General features: G+C 33.8%; 1 protein-coding gene across 9 annotated transcripts in view; it reads left to right on the top strand.

The window, feature by feature from the left end:
• The window catches only part of CNKSR2 (connector enhancer of kinase suppressor of Ras 2), a 271,251-nt gene that overhangs the window by 123,801 nt on the left and 132,087 nt on the right, over positions 1 to 15,363 (top strand). For all 9 annotated transcript variants that reach the window (XM_043895762.1, XM_043895760.1, XM_043895759.1 and 6 more), the window contains exon 8: positions 4,011 to 4,079. In XM_043895762.1, the coding sequence (XP_043751697.1) occupies positions 4,011 to 4,079 (69 nt within the window). The remainder of the gene's footprint in view (positions 1 to 4,010; positions 4,080 to 15,363) is intronic.

The following is a 15,363-nucleotide window of genomic DNA, read 5'->3' as shown; positions in this document are numbered from 1 at the left end:
TTACCTGAAGTAAATCAGATGTTTTGTGTTCAAAGCCAGAGATTTGTTAAGTATTTTCTGACTCATGACAAGTTATTGTGACATGTAAAAGAATCCACCTCCATCTGACAAATAGTGTAGTTTTAATGGGAAACTTAAATCATGTAAGAAAGAAACATCAGATAAGTCAGGTTTCCTGAATACTTGAAGTATAATTGAACTTTATTCAGTGAGGGGGCAGCATGGTATATAGATCAGCTGGTTTTCACAGCGAAGTCCATCCCTGGACCAGCAGCATCAGCTCCCTTTGGGAATGCCCCACCCCAGACCTACTGAATTAGCTCTGGAGACCAGTCTGTTTTTTAATAAGAGATTCTCTTTTAACAGGTGGTTCTGAGACATGCTCCAGTTTGAGAATTACTGCAAACAATAGGTCAGAGTCACTAGGCCTAGGCTGTACACCCAATTTTGATTTCGTTGGCAGTGTAATTTCTGGCGAGTCATTTACACTCTCACTGCTTTAATTTCCTCAACTATGCATGCATGCTAAGTCACTTCAGTCGTGTCCGACTCTGTGCGACCCTATGGACAGCAGCCCCCCCAGGCTCCTCTGTCCACAGGATTCTCCAGGCAAGAACACTGGAGTGGGTTGCCATTTCCTTCTCCGTCCTCAACTATAAATCATGAATAGTATATCATCTGTACTGCATACCTCACTAGGTTGTTGTGAAAATTAAATAAGACAGTAAATATAAAAGACTGTACTATAAAGAAAGAGCTACAGAAATGTAAAATGATTGTGTTGGACATTAACATGATCACTATAATAGATTTGAGTTGCATAATAAGTCATTATTTCTGCATCTGGTTGTCCCAGATTTCCATCCCACTCTCTTAAGCAGGTTTTGAGCTTCGAATATTTTTCTTTTAGAAATTCTGACAAATCACATTTATACCATGTTCCTTCAAAGAAGACTGAGGTGAAGTTAGTTAAATCTCAAGTTATTATTGTTCTCAACATTTTACCAGCGTTTTTTTTTTTTTTTAAGACAATATTACTTCATCTAATTCACTTAGTTTCTTGTGAATGGTGAAATACATTGAAGTTGCAGTTTTGTACTGGCATCTCATTGTTATTAAATGTAAGAGTTAACTGAGATCAAAAATATGTTATTTGCATATTATCAACTGTTGAACATTTTTAAATGCAGTGAGATACTTATAAACTATACTCTTGTCACTGATTGATCGTTCTCATTCATGTGTACATTCCTCTGATCATTTGTTTGATCATTTGTTCATTTAGCAAAACTCTGCTTCATGTCTGTCTGCTGTGTTCCAGACTTGAAACTAGGTATTGAAAAAAATTTAAATTAAACTAACTTGCTGCCCCTAAGGCATACAAGTACAGATTTATCTGTGTAAACAGGTACTGAAATTTGCATAAATGGACAAAGTAAAAAATAGTAAATGCTACCAAATAAAAACAAGGAAGGAATCACAGAAGTGGTTATTTTGAACTAACTGTATCCTGAAGAATTAATCAAAACATATCTCTCTACATTGTATGGAGTCTATAAAAAAAAAAGTTGAGCACTATGCATTGTTTATATTAATTAGTAATATTTTATAAATGGATGAGTGACTGAAGAAGGATTGCTTCTATGAGTAGTTCAGATATAAACGATACATTACAGTTCATCATTTAATTCTTTTTTCTTGAAATTACTTCACTATTTTTGGTACCCTAAACCATTTATCATTAGATCTGTGTTGAGTCTTAGTAAAGCTGCTCACTAAGTGGGTAAGTTATTTTGTTTGCTGTATACTAGTTTCTTAGTTTTTCCTTTGTAAAATTAGGGATTTGGATAAACTCTCTCTAGGATAACTTTTAACACTGAAAGTCTATACCTTGTATGACTTGTTTCCTTTTTCACTTCCCTGTGCAAAAAGTTGTTTCAGTTTCTTTGAATTTTATGTAGCAGCTATCAAGCTCTTTTACATTATGACTTAGAGCCACTGACTTGATTTTTTTTTCTTTTTTTTTTTTTTTATTAGTTGGAGGCTAATTACTTCACAACATTTCAGTGGGTTTTGTCATACATTGATAGAATCAGCCATAGAGTTACACGTATTCCCCATCCCAACACTCGTTTAAAAAGATCAGTTGTAAGCCAAATAGCACAGGGACAGACTCTATAGTTACAGCTCTATTTACAAACTTTACAGAAATGTTACATGGTCTTGTCTGATTTGGTAGGTGCTGTAAAATAAATGCTTGCTTTTTTCTTGTTGTGACACTATTCTTAGAGTTGGGTTCACATCCTAGGTAAACTACCCTCTTAATTGTGTGGCTATGTTACTCCTTCAATAAGTGGAATTTCCTGAGATACCATCTAACCTTGGATTCTAGCCTATTGTAAATAATTTTTAAAGAAAATCCTATTCCAGTGTCTTAAAAGTAGCATTTTACTTTGCAAGTTCTATCACCATATCATCCTTCTTTTCCTTTCAATAGATATTAATGAATTGTATTACCATATTTATAGTTATGTTTGGTAAATTAACACACATATAAATTCACAAATACATTTTTTCATAAAATACATTCTCTGCATATTCAAAAGCCCATATGTATATTATCATTAAAATGTCTAATATGCATAATCAATAGTCATTAGAGGGAAAATAAAGAACAGTACAGTATTTTAAATTCTTTATCCTTACTACAATATTATGAAATTCCTATCCTAAATCTCATTTTAGTTTCCTAAAAACTTCAGAAAACTTGGCAATATTAGTTTACTAGTTTTTTTCTTGTTTGTTTTTGTTTTTGATCTCTTTGGGGAATAAAGAGGAAAAATGATAAAATTGTTACATCCTGTAGAATTGTTGGTATTTCAGTTTATTTAATGTGGTTTTGCCAATGTATTATGCTGTGTAAAACATAAGAAATTGGATTCTCTTGTAGTTAGATGCTGAAAAGAATGTTATTTAATGTAACTGTGAGCTAATGGCTATCCTTTCAATTTGCTTTTCTCATTTATTCAGAATTGATGGTATTAATAATGAAATAAATTAGTGATATAATCATTAGTTGACAAAGTTTTGGTGCTGATCATAAAGATGGACCTGAAAATATTTGTTTGCTGAAGTTAATGTGAATTATTTGTATTAAATGAAAAAGACCAAGGTTTTAAAAGATTATGTTTTGACATATATATTTTTGAACCAGATGCCCAGTAGAACTACTGAGAGGGTTGCCTGTTTACAGTTTGCTATTATCATTTTTCCCTAATGGTCTCAGAAACATAATGGTCTTTTACAACATAAATATCTATATATTGTCTTCCATTCCTGCTTTCTGTCATTAGTTATAGAATACAAATAGTATATCAAATATTCAGTCAGTTAGTCGCTCAGTTGTGTCCGACTCTGCTACCCCATGGACTGTAGCACGTCAGGCTTCCGTGTCCATCACCAACTCCCGCAGCTTGCTCAAACTCAGGTCCATTGAGCTGGTGATGCCATGCAACCATCTCATCCTCTGTCGTCCCCTACTCATGCCTTCAATCTTTCCCAGCATCAGGGTCTTTTCCAATGAGTCAGTTCTTCTCATCAGGTGGCCAAAGTATTGGAGTTTCATAGAACCGTTCAACTTCAGCTTCTTCAGCCTTACTGATTGGGTCCTAGGCTTGGGTTACTGTGATACTGAATGGTTTGCCTTGGAAACAAACAGAGATCATTCTGTCGTTTTTGAGATTGCATCCAAGTACTGCATTTCGGACTCTTTTGTTGACTATGAGGGCTACTCCATTTCTTCTAAGGGATTCTTGCCCACAGTAGTAGATATAATGGTCATCTGAATTAAATATCAAATATCAGTAACCTTTTTTTTAGTTTAATTTTTTGAAGAATATAATTAAGCTCTTGATCTAATTTACAGGGGTGAACTTATGGTAGTGTTTCCATAGAGAGGAAATGATTGATAAAACTTATGTTCTTTATCATTTTCTTTATGTTTAATTTAGTCACCTGCAGATCGGTGCAAGAAGATCCATGCTGGCGATGAAGTGATTCAAGTTAATCATCAGACTGTGGTATGTATAATTACCTTACAAGTCAGTGGGAGGAACTAATACAAAGATTGCTTAAGTCTTTAAAAGAATGCAATGAAATGAAATGCCTGTTTGTGTACAAAATAATTAAATAGCCTTTTGAAAAATAACTGAATGACTATTTTTCTTAATTACCTTAAGAAATTTCATAAGGCATTGTTTTAAAATAACATGAGGATTTATTGGTGGTGACTGATGTTAGATGTACAATTCTATATGAATAATATTACCCCATGAACTGGGATGACCATTTTGGAATAGAAATTAAAGGGACAGTGCCTACAAATTCAAATTTTTAACTTTTAAGTTTCATTTTAAAAAATTATCAAGTTACCTAGTAGATATGTTTTATAACACCATGCATTCTACTTTATTTATCTACTTTAACATTGATTTATTTGTTCATTAAAGTTTCTGGCAGATTGGTTTCTTTTCATGTCATTTTTTTTTTTTAGTAGCTGAATTGGCTGTTCATTTCCCAAAAGAGAACTACAGTTTAAGTTTTAAAACTATTGCAGTTAACTAAATAAGTTCATAATTTTTTTTTCTTTGAACCTCATGATTCCCTTTCTAGGCTGAGAAGGACAGTGACATTCTGTGCCTATGGTAGATTTTCAAGGGCAATTTTTCTTAATCTTAGATTTTAAAAATTAACATCATATGATTTTCATTTTGGACTAGTTTCTATCTCAATTGCTCTATCTCTGACAAAATAAAATATATGGTTTTTAAAAAGTGAAGTTAACATTAAAATAATCTGATTATTGATTTATAATCCACATTTTAAAAGAAAAACATTTTTTTCCTGGTAAATGTTCTATTTAGTACTCACTGACTCTTCAGAGTAAGTAATTAATTATTTCCTACTGTACCTTTTAGCTAAATTTGGTTTTACCTGTTCTAGTCATAGAAGAAAGGCTATATTTGGTTAAAAGACTCATGTGAAAAGTCTGATCTTCCTCAGTGATTCTTATATTAAGGCAGATGCTATTTTAAATTTGGTTTGAATGAGAAGTTTGTAATATCTTGGAGAGGCTCCTGAACACTGATAATTAAACTTATGATATTTCTTCAATAAGTTCATTTTCTAAGTGAATAAAAGTTAATGAAAGTATGAAAAATTATATGCGTGGGGTGTAAAGTTAATACTAATTACTGTTAGCTAGTTGAGGCTAATTAATGGAGAATATTGGTAATCAACGGAGCCTTTCCACTCTGTGACAGTTTTGATGATGAGTAAGTTCTCATAACTAGAAACTATACAGTACAAAGTGATTGTCCTGAGTAAAGTTTCTTGTCCTCTAGGATGAGGATTTGGGTCTGGGATAAAACAGCTGCTTCAGTAGATTGGCAGCTCCTCCTTCTGATGTTCACGCTGCCTCTGCTTCTACAATGTGACCTTAGCAAATATGACATCTGTTGGATAGTTTGACCAATTCCAGTTGGTCAATACTAAGAGGATAGAAATTAGTCTCTAATGAGAAATAAAGTTGTTAAAAGGATACCCTTTGTGGAGCAAAGATTCTCATGTCTGTTGAATATGAAAGTCTTTAAAAGACTTAAAATGAACCAATAAAATCTATAAGGATTGGTGATATTTAAATACTGTGAGAATGTGTCAACACATCTTTCTATTGCAGGAATACTCTAAAATATTAGAAACTACACAGAATGATGGTTGGAGGAACTTGGTTTCAGTTTTTACTCTGAAATTGACTTATAGTTTTAAGTGAGTCATGATAGCTATTTGAGTTTATCTTTTCAATAATAATAACCAGAGCCAAAAAACAATAATAATAACCAGAGCCAACACTTACTGAGTTCTTATAGTGTGCCAAGCATCATGTTAAGTCCTTCACATATTTTATGTTATTTGCTCCTCACAATAATCCTATGAAGAAGGTGTATGTGGAAACTGAATGATTATTTAACCCACCCACAGCTCAAAGCTCACTGACTCCAAGGTCCATGCTCTTACTTAAGTTTTATTATACTCCCTCCCCAAACTCAAATTGTAAGTTTATCAAACAAAAGGGGAGGAATTCCCACAATCCTATAAGTAAATGTTAAGATTCAGGGAGAGGTTACACAGAGCCAAGGATAGAGAAGAGAGGCAGTGAGAATTTACATAACTTGGGCAGTGGTTCAGCTGAATTGAAATTAGAAATGGGGTTGAAATTTAACTTTACTGCTACATCCTCACTCACTCCTTTCCTCCAGATAGACAAGATACATAAAACACAACACCAGGCATGTGTTAGAAGTTCCACAGAAATTAACTTTCCAACGCCCCTTTACTACAACAGTTGGGCCAATTGGAGTCCAAGTCCTTAGCAGACTGCTACTGCAACCTACAAATCGATTTTGGATGATAATAGAGACACTGTCTGACAGGAAATTATGTTGAATTCCATCAAAGTGACCTTCCTTAATAATGTGATCAATTAGCAGATTGCCTTCTGTTTGTTGAAATTGAGGCATATTTGTGCATGAATGGTATCTATCATTAATGCACCCTCCTGTGTCCTCTCTTTCTTGCTATTGCCCCTGTTGTGGTCTGTGCAGTGGCTTTTACTTCTTACGAGACAATATACAAAGGTGAGGGAATGGACATTATTATGAAAAGTTTGATAGATCAATAAATTAGTTGAAACAAGTATAAGTTACTTGCAGTCTACAGTTACCCCTTCTGTCCCTGCATTCATAACCAGGGATATTAGGGGCTGGTTATGATATATTTACATTAAAGTATTACCTAATACTTTTGAAATACATATTTTAATCCAGTATTTAACTAACCAGAATAGTGAGATATTGCCAATATTATTCTACACCAATATAGGTTCAAGAATGAAAAGAGTAATGTTCAATTTTATGTTTTGAATGTTACTAGCTCAGTATTTTTCTATAATTATAAAATTTCATACTGCTATAGGTAGTAATGTACAATATAAAATTTGACTACTTTTCTTATTATAAAATACCTAGAAAAGCAATGTGAAATTTTCCCCTAAGAGTCTGAGAAAGTTAAATAATCACAGATGAATTCAAATACTATTTTTGAACTTGCTAGTATGGTATATCTTCAAGATGTTCAATTAGATATGTGTGTGTGTATTTATAGTTTGCTCTTTAAAAATATATATATTTTTCTTATTTAAAATGAAACTGGAAGTTTTATGTCCTTTTTCACGTTGCTATATTCTTTATTATAAGTGGCTTTTAAGCTTTTCTAATCAACATACTTCTGTGGCTGAGAAACTGGCTGCCAGGTAGGAAGAAGAAAAAATCATGAACATCCAAGCAAAGCAGACTGAGTCCTATTGCATGTCTTCCCTGCCAGTGAAGATCCAACTCCTCAAAGGCTGCTGGAATCTCCCAAGATTTTTTCTACTTCATCTGCCACTACATTCCTCACTGGGAGATACCTCGGCATAGTTTGAACCAACAACTCTGCCCTCATGATGCACTTTTAACACTTTTTTTTTTAGTTGATGAGTCTACTTATAGTTATTAAATCTATTTGGGCATATTCCTAATGAATCTGTTAAAATTTCATGTCTTTGCTGTTTTTGGTGTGTAAGTGTTATAAAGGTCTATCCATACTAAAAACAGATACTTTCTTCTTAGGAATATCAGTTGAAAAGAATGGGGTATGTGGTTGGATGGGGTATGTTGAATCGAGCAGTTGGAAAATTTTCCTTTTATTTTGTGTGTATACTAAAACATATTCACTATTACTTTGGAAAGTCTTCTGGAACCTGGTGACTACATTATGGCAAGAAAGGGTTCAATAGATGGGGCTATAAAGCCTACTGGAATGGAAAATAACCAGGTTGGGGTAGTCACGAAGAAGACAGCCTACAACAAACAGTCAGGGTGTTTGACAGTGATCAGTAAGAGATGGAAGATGAACACTGTAACCTAGTGGGTTTTGTTACCCCCTAAATGGTAAACATTACTGAACAAGAATGCAGGTGATGTCATAGTGGGTGGGAAAAGGGATCGAGATAAAGAGCTATTGAGTTATCTGGAAAGGTCATTCTGACTTCATTTATGTAATTCTCAGCAGTGTCTCCTTTATTCTCTTATTCTCACTCTAGTCTCTCATTTGTGACTCTTCACCCTCTTGTTCTTTCAACCTCAGAACAACAGGCGAGTATTGTTTGAAAGGGAAGCCAATATAATCAGAATGGATGGAGATATGGTGGCCCATTAAAACTCAACAATCCCTCCCCACCCCCCCCGCCGCCGGTATCCTGTTCCCTGGAAGGAGTAGTTCACTGAGTGAATTCAGTACCACTATTGGCTAACACCCGTGTGCTTTCTCTCTTTTTTAAATATGTATAATTGTTGTCTTTATTTTTTAGGTGTTTCTTCTAACTTAGTTTTCTTTTCTATACCATCCTCATCTCTTCTCACTTGACTATTTCTCCTACATTCTTCACGTTTTTCAGTATTTTTTTTATTCTTGCCTATTTTCTTCTGTTCTCCTTTCTCAAAAGAGAAAATATTTATCTTATAATTTCTTACAACAAAAAATATTAAAACTCAAATGGTAGTATTTGCAGTGCACCTCCTTTCTCATCCCTGTAAACACAAGATGTTACTGGAGTACAGAGATTAAGTATATTAGCGTGGTGTTTAACATACTGCTTAATAAATGGTTATGATAATATCCTAGAATAATTCTGTTAGGATTCTAAGAAATTGGTATTCTAAAACAGAGCAAGTGAATTGTTCTCTTTTGGAAGGGGAAAATACCATGAAAAGACGCTTAGCAAAAATTAGAAGAAATGATGCATTAAAGATTTCAGTTCCTCATAGTAAAATTTTATTTCAGATTCTACTTTGTATAGGATATAGTTTCTTTTATTTTATGTTGAATATTGTGGATTTGATGAGAATGTGTGGAAACTGGTTTTGAACTGCCACATATTTATATAAATTATGTTTTATTATTCCTAGAGAAATCAATTCATTACTTTATTATCTAATATAATATTTTATGATTTTTCTGTTATCAAACTAAAATTATCTTAAGTCTTTATATAAAGAAGATAAGTTGTATGATACCTTAATATTGGTAACTTCCTGTGAACCAATTTATTTTTTCTGCAAATCACTGCATCCTGACTTCTTTCTTTCTAATTTATACAATTCTTCCTAGCTCCACCAGGAAAAGACTAATTGGTTTTAAATATGGTTAGCACTAATTTTTTTATTATTAGAAACATCTTTCAGTGTTGACATAAGATTAATAGGTTAATTGTTTTACATGGAATTTTAAAATGTATCCATATAAGTGATTATTTTGTATGTTTAAAGTGTATCTATTGGCTGATGTTCTTTCCTACTCTGGATTTTTAAGTGTGTAGCTCATTTGCAAATCAGTGTCAATAGCTATATCCCTTTTCCTACATCTGTCAAAAAGGCAGAAGTCAGTCAGTCACAGTTCCCTGATTTACTTTATGTCTATAATAGAGGTGGGCAATTAGTAGATGACAGCTGCCTGATGAAGATAAAAATTATTGCATGAAAGGGAAATACATTAGAGCATCATAAAATAGGAAATTCAAGAGATAATTTTAATAATGTTAAGTTCTTTTTAAGTTATTTAGCCCTAGGATTCAAATATAGGTTTCATCCACTAAATTAACATTCTCAGCTACATTGTGGCTGAGATTTTAGGTCATGTAACTACTCATCACTTTCATATTTCCTCTCATCTTATTACTGTAATAATGGACAATAAAGGGTATTTTAAAACTGAGACAAATGGCAGAGAGAGTTCATGGGGCCCCATTTAGAATTGACAAGGAATTACCTTTTTTGTCTGAGTTGTTGCATTTCTGATAAAGTGACTTCTGAAGATAGCATCTATAGTGAAAGTATTTACAGCCATTATGGAAGTTCTTAAACTAAAACTTGTTAATAAAGATGTAGACTACTGTTTATTTAGCTATATAAATGCATATATGCACATTCTTTGGTTTTGTTTTGATAAATGCAGACATCTATTGCAATACTTGCTAGTATTTTCAAATATACATATCTGTTAAATGTCTAACAGTAAATGACATTATAAAATTATTCATAGAAAAGTTGTAGATTTTTAAACATGTTTCTTTATGAATACTTGGCTTTGGTTACTTTAATTACATTTTTGTTTGGATTCATAAATTAAGTTTAAGTTGAATTTTTCATAAATATAGATGTTTTCTTTATTCTTTCTCAGAATTCTTACAAATAGGATGTATAGATTTTTAGATGATAATGTTTTGTTTCATCCCTTAGCTTTGGTGACTAAGACTCTTTATTTTAAAATACACATTTTCAATGTCTTTGCAAGGAGAACAGAAATGAAACATAGGAAGGAATGGCTGAGATGTAAAATTTCCATATATATGCAAACAAAATTAAGTTAAAATTTTATGTTTATAAAAATTTTAGTTAAAAACTTGTATTATTATGGTTCTTTGAAAATATCCTATTGATTTTGGGGGTAATGAAGCTCTGTGATATGACCAAAGATTCATCCCCACATTCTTTTACGTGATTGTCTTCCTTCTCAGTGTCTCCCTAGCAGGAGCTTTTAGACTCATTGAATTTTATGTTTTGGAGAAGTTAAAGAATACCATGAATGATAATGAAATAAGAATAAAATGGGCTTTGATTTAGTTTCCTATAGCATATACAAAGTGAACCATGAAGCCCCTCAAAATAAACTTTTGGCCTTCAGAGGCCAAAATATTACCAAATACCATACTGAGTTGGTATATTGAGTTGCTCAAGATGCTAAACTATACCAGAAGCAGAGATACCAACGATACAAAGGTGTGGTTTATATAGATAACAGAATAGGTAATAGAAGATAATGCAAGTAACAGGATGTGGAAATGTATCACCTTTGGTAAAAACAATGAAGGTGATTTGTAGAACTAAATGGAAAAAAATCGTGAGTATTATTTTCTTCCCCCCATGAGCTTCATGAGTCAATCAAGAAATTCTGATTTAACTCTCAGAACTTTTTAGTTAAAGACTCTGGGAAGGTGGTGTACAATAAGTGAAAAACAAAGTACTTCTTGTAGTCTTCAAGTTGGTTTTCTCTCTTGCACTCCCTGTCCATCTTCAGTGGTGAGAAACTGTGTTCTCTATGCTTTCTCTTAAATAAAACACACACACACACACACACACGTATATTATATATGTGACTGTCTGTGAAATTCACATGAAAATATTAGCTACCAAAACATATGTGTAAATTCAAATTGTGAGGTGCTCAACATGGTCCAAGTTTTACAGTAAAATTAAGCCACATAAAAAACAAATGCTTTGATAAAGTCTTATTTCATTGTATGAATGCTTAAGGAGGCCGTGAGATGAAGAGAGGCTCAGTGAATAAAGACATAAAATTGTGGGGTATTCCCTGTAATGAAAATAAAACTTTTTAATTCATTCTTTTTGAATGTTTGTTCCCTTCATCTTTTCCCAAGATTATCTCTTCTAGTCATGTTTGTAAAAAATAATCAGTACTAAAGTTTCGTTTATTATAGATAGAACCTTGGGTCATTTCTGAATACTCTGAATTACCTATTTAAATTACTCCATGCTGGAATTTTTTTTAAATTTTACTTATTTATTTTTGGTTGTGCTGGGTCTTTGTTGTTGCACATGGGCTTTCTAGTTGTGGCAAACAGGGGCTACTCTAGTTGCAGTGCGCGGGTTTCTCATTGCAGTGGCTTATCTGGACTCTAGATCACAGGCTCAGTAGTTGTGACACATGGGCTTAGTTACCCCATGGAATGTAGGATCTTCCTGAACCAGGAATCAAACCCATGTCTCCTGCATTGACAGGCGGGATTCTTAACCATTGGACCACCAGAGAAGTCCTCTATGCTGGAATTTAAAGTCACGTTTTTGGGGGTTTTTTTTGCATTTAGTCTTAACCAAATGCATACCTTTCAGCTTATATTCCTCTTTATTTGAACCATGGGTAATTCTCTGTTTCTACTCACTAAATGAATGATTGTGAAAAAGCAAAATTAGGATATCTCCAAATATATCACACAAATAAATTGTGTGAAAAAAAATAAGTTCAGGTGAAGTTTTTAGATTGGTACTCAAATTTAGTGATTCTAGGATCTTTGAAAGATACTGGGTATCAAAATTCACTAATTCTGAAATGTTTTGAAATGTTTCAGTAATGCAGGAGAACAGAGCACTGTAAATCTCAGCAGCAAAACATTTGGCAAAGACACAGTGTCATTAGTCTGAATGTGATGGGTTGTATGTTGAATTGTCTCTTTAGTGCTTTTAGAAAGAGCAGAGGAACATTTGGGTATGGTGTGACTTATATCGTCAGACATTCATATAGGCACACTTCAAGTCTCTTTAAAATTTACTTTGTGAATAGGTATCATTTATACATTACAGCCATGAGTAAGAGCCAGTGTTTACACAGGAGTGTGTGTAATTGTCAATGAATGGATCTGTTACTTTGTCTTCTGAAGGATAATAACTTTGAAAATATTTTAAGAATGTCCTATCTTCCTACTTGTATGTCTAGAGATGCTTTTTTATAATTCCAAATACAGTTGTAACAGAGGTAAAGGTCTAAGTTGATAGGCTTACATTCTTTTATGCTTATTTGTAACTGGCTACTTGGAACCATAGAGAGTCTTTTCATTTGTTGGTCAAATAATTCACCACCTATTGTTTAGGAATCAGATAGGCTAGAGAACGTCCTAAACGGATCAGAGGCAACTTCTTCACTCTATGTACAAAGAGGAAAGGAAGACTCCCACCTCTTTAACACCAACCCCAAAGCCCTTTGTGTACCTAATCTGGGCAACCCATTGTCCAAGGACCTGCCCACTTATGTTGCCATTGACCCAAGAACCCTTGGTATCTGCTTCAGCCTGATCAAAGCAATTACATGCCCTGTCTACAAGAAAGCAGAACATCTGGCTTTAAAACTCTTGGGATACCTTAAAAACTCTGTTGGACCATTTTAATCCTGTTTGCACTATATATAAAATACATTTCAGTGTCCAAGTTGGGGATTACATTTAAACTAATAAGACTTGCCATTGTTTACAGACACTGAGTTTTGCTACCTGAACAATCAGGAGATAGTATTTGTAGTTCAGCACATGTGAAAAACATAATATCTTTAATAACATGACATACTTGGTATCAGATGTATAGGTGGGTTTTTAAAGGTCCATGAACTTCAGTGTGAATAAAATATTCTATTAAATATTGAGAAAGAAAAACCTGGACTATTTATATTTTTCTAGAAAACCTTCCTGTTTCTATAACACGTATGATGAAGCAGAATATTTCTACAAAAAAAGCAACTATATCCATTGTTACTATTGATATATATTATTATGAATATTATATATTATTATGGAAAATATTTTATTGTCATAATCAAATCACTGTGACTTTAGGTCTGAAGTATCCACTGTATAATTTTTTTCCAAATGTTAGTTTATAAGAAAGTTTATTTGGTAATTTGAGGTAAAGAATGTTTATTGTAGCTTTAGTATCAAGTATATTACATTTAGAGAAAAACTGAATACTACATCTTAGTTTTATATACAAAACAAAATTCCCTTTGGACTTTTAAGGCACTTCATTATCTCTGAAACATTCGCATTCTCGTGTCACCGTGTCGTTTCACTAGTTATCAACAAACACTCATTAAGTCTGTGCCATTTGTAAGGCATTGACTGCAGGTATATCCAGAAAAATGAGACTCAGTTTTTATCCTCAAAATAAAACCCTCAATATCCAGTTTTGTGAGGGTAGATGAAGGATGTGAGGAAAAATACACAGCTTTAATAAGCAGCAGTGCATGAAAAATGCCATTAGATAAGATCACATGAAGAAAACAAGATGCTAGCTATAAGAGGCTGTATGATGGGTGTTTCATTTAATAAGTGCCATTACGGATACATAAGGTTTTATAGGTGGGAGAGGAAAAATGCAAGTATTTATATAATAGAAGGGTACTTTTGCTGAGAAGAAAAGCACAGTGTTGGAGGGCAACATAATACTAACTTAACCAGTTGTTCCACCCGTACTGAACTACTGAGAATTGCTCAAACTGGTTTTAACTTGTCTCTGGGCTTTCTTCAATCCCTCAACTTCCATATCATCTTCACCTGTCCACTTCCTAAGAAATTCAGCTTAGGCTAATAGGAAACCTTTCCTGAACCCTCAAGAATGGGTTAGTTGCCATTTCACTCTGTCCATTTTGTTGGGTACTTCTCTTAATTTATCGTAAATGCTTATTGAGGTGCTCATCTCTCCCCTGCTCATTATGCTTTTTAAAGAGTCACAGGTTGTGCTGCAAGCACCATTGCACCCATAATACATGGACAGCACACATCGATATTTAGTGATTTTATAAGTTATAATATCTAATCTTAAAAAACATATTAAAATATTCTAGACATGGGCAAGTCACTGCCTTCAAGAAGCTCATTGTCTAGAATAGCTGTTCTCAAACTATTTCCTGACCAGCAGCATCAGCATCATTTGGGAACTTGAGAAAAAAAAATGTGGGTTCTTGGGCCCCACCTCACACCTACTAGATCAAAAACTGGTATTTCCAGGTGATTCTAACACATTCTGAAGTTTAAGAACTACATTAAAGAGAAATTATAGGAGATATTGATGGCCATATTGGCACAGGGCCTATTTTAGGAATTGACTCTTTAGTTAGGCCTTTGGTGAGCTTTTCAAGTGTTTTGAGGAAAAGAACACTTTTATGTTGTAGCAGTATGTTAGTGCTGCAAAAAAACTAGTAGTACAAAGAGCAGTTAGGGCTCTGAAGTCTAACAACCTGGTATCCAAGACAGATAAAGGAAGTGAGAAGCAGTATTCATTGCCAGAATCTGTTCTTTAGGATGGACTTCCCAGGTGACATAGTAGTAAAGAATCCACCTGAATGCAGGACACATAAGAAACACAGATTGGATCCCTGGGAGGGAAGATCCCCTAGAGTAGGAAATGGCAACCTGCTTCAGTATTCTTGGCTGGGAAATCCCATGGACAGAAGAGGCTGAGGGGCTACAGTCCATGTGGTTGCAAAGGGTTGGACGTGACTGAGTAAGCACACACATTCTTCAGGATAGATGTGTATTAAAAACAGGGGGAACTGTTGTAGGTGACTCCATGCTCAAAACTTGAGAGGATGATGGGGGAACTTTTTGTTGTTGCTGTTGAGTGAAGTGTTGCATTCATTTGTACT

Source organism: Cervus elaphus, chromosome X, assembly GCF_910594005.1.
Source record: "Cervus elaphus chromosome X, mCerEla1.1, whole genome shotgun sequence".
NCBI lineage: Eukaryota > Metazoa > Chordata > Mammalia > Artiodactyla > Cervidae > Cervus > Cervus elaphus.
This window is presented reverse-complemented; position numbering and strand designations above follow the sequence as displayed.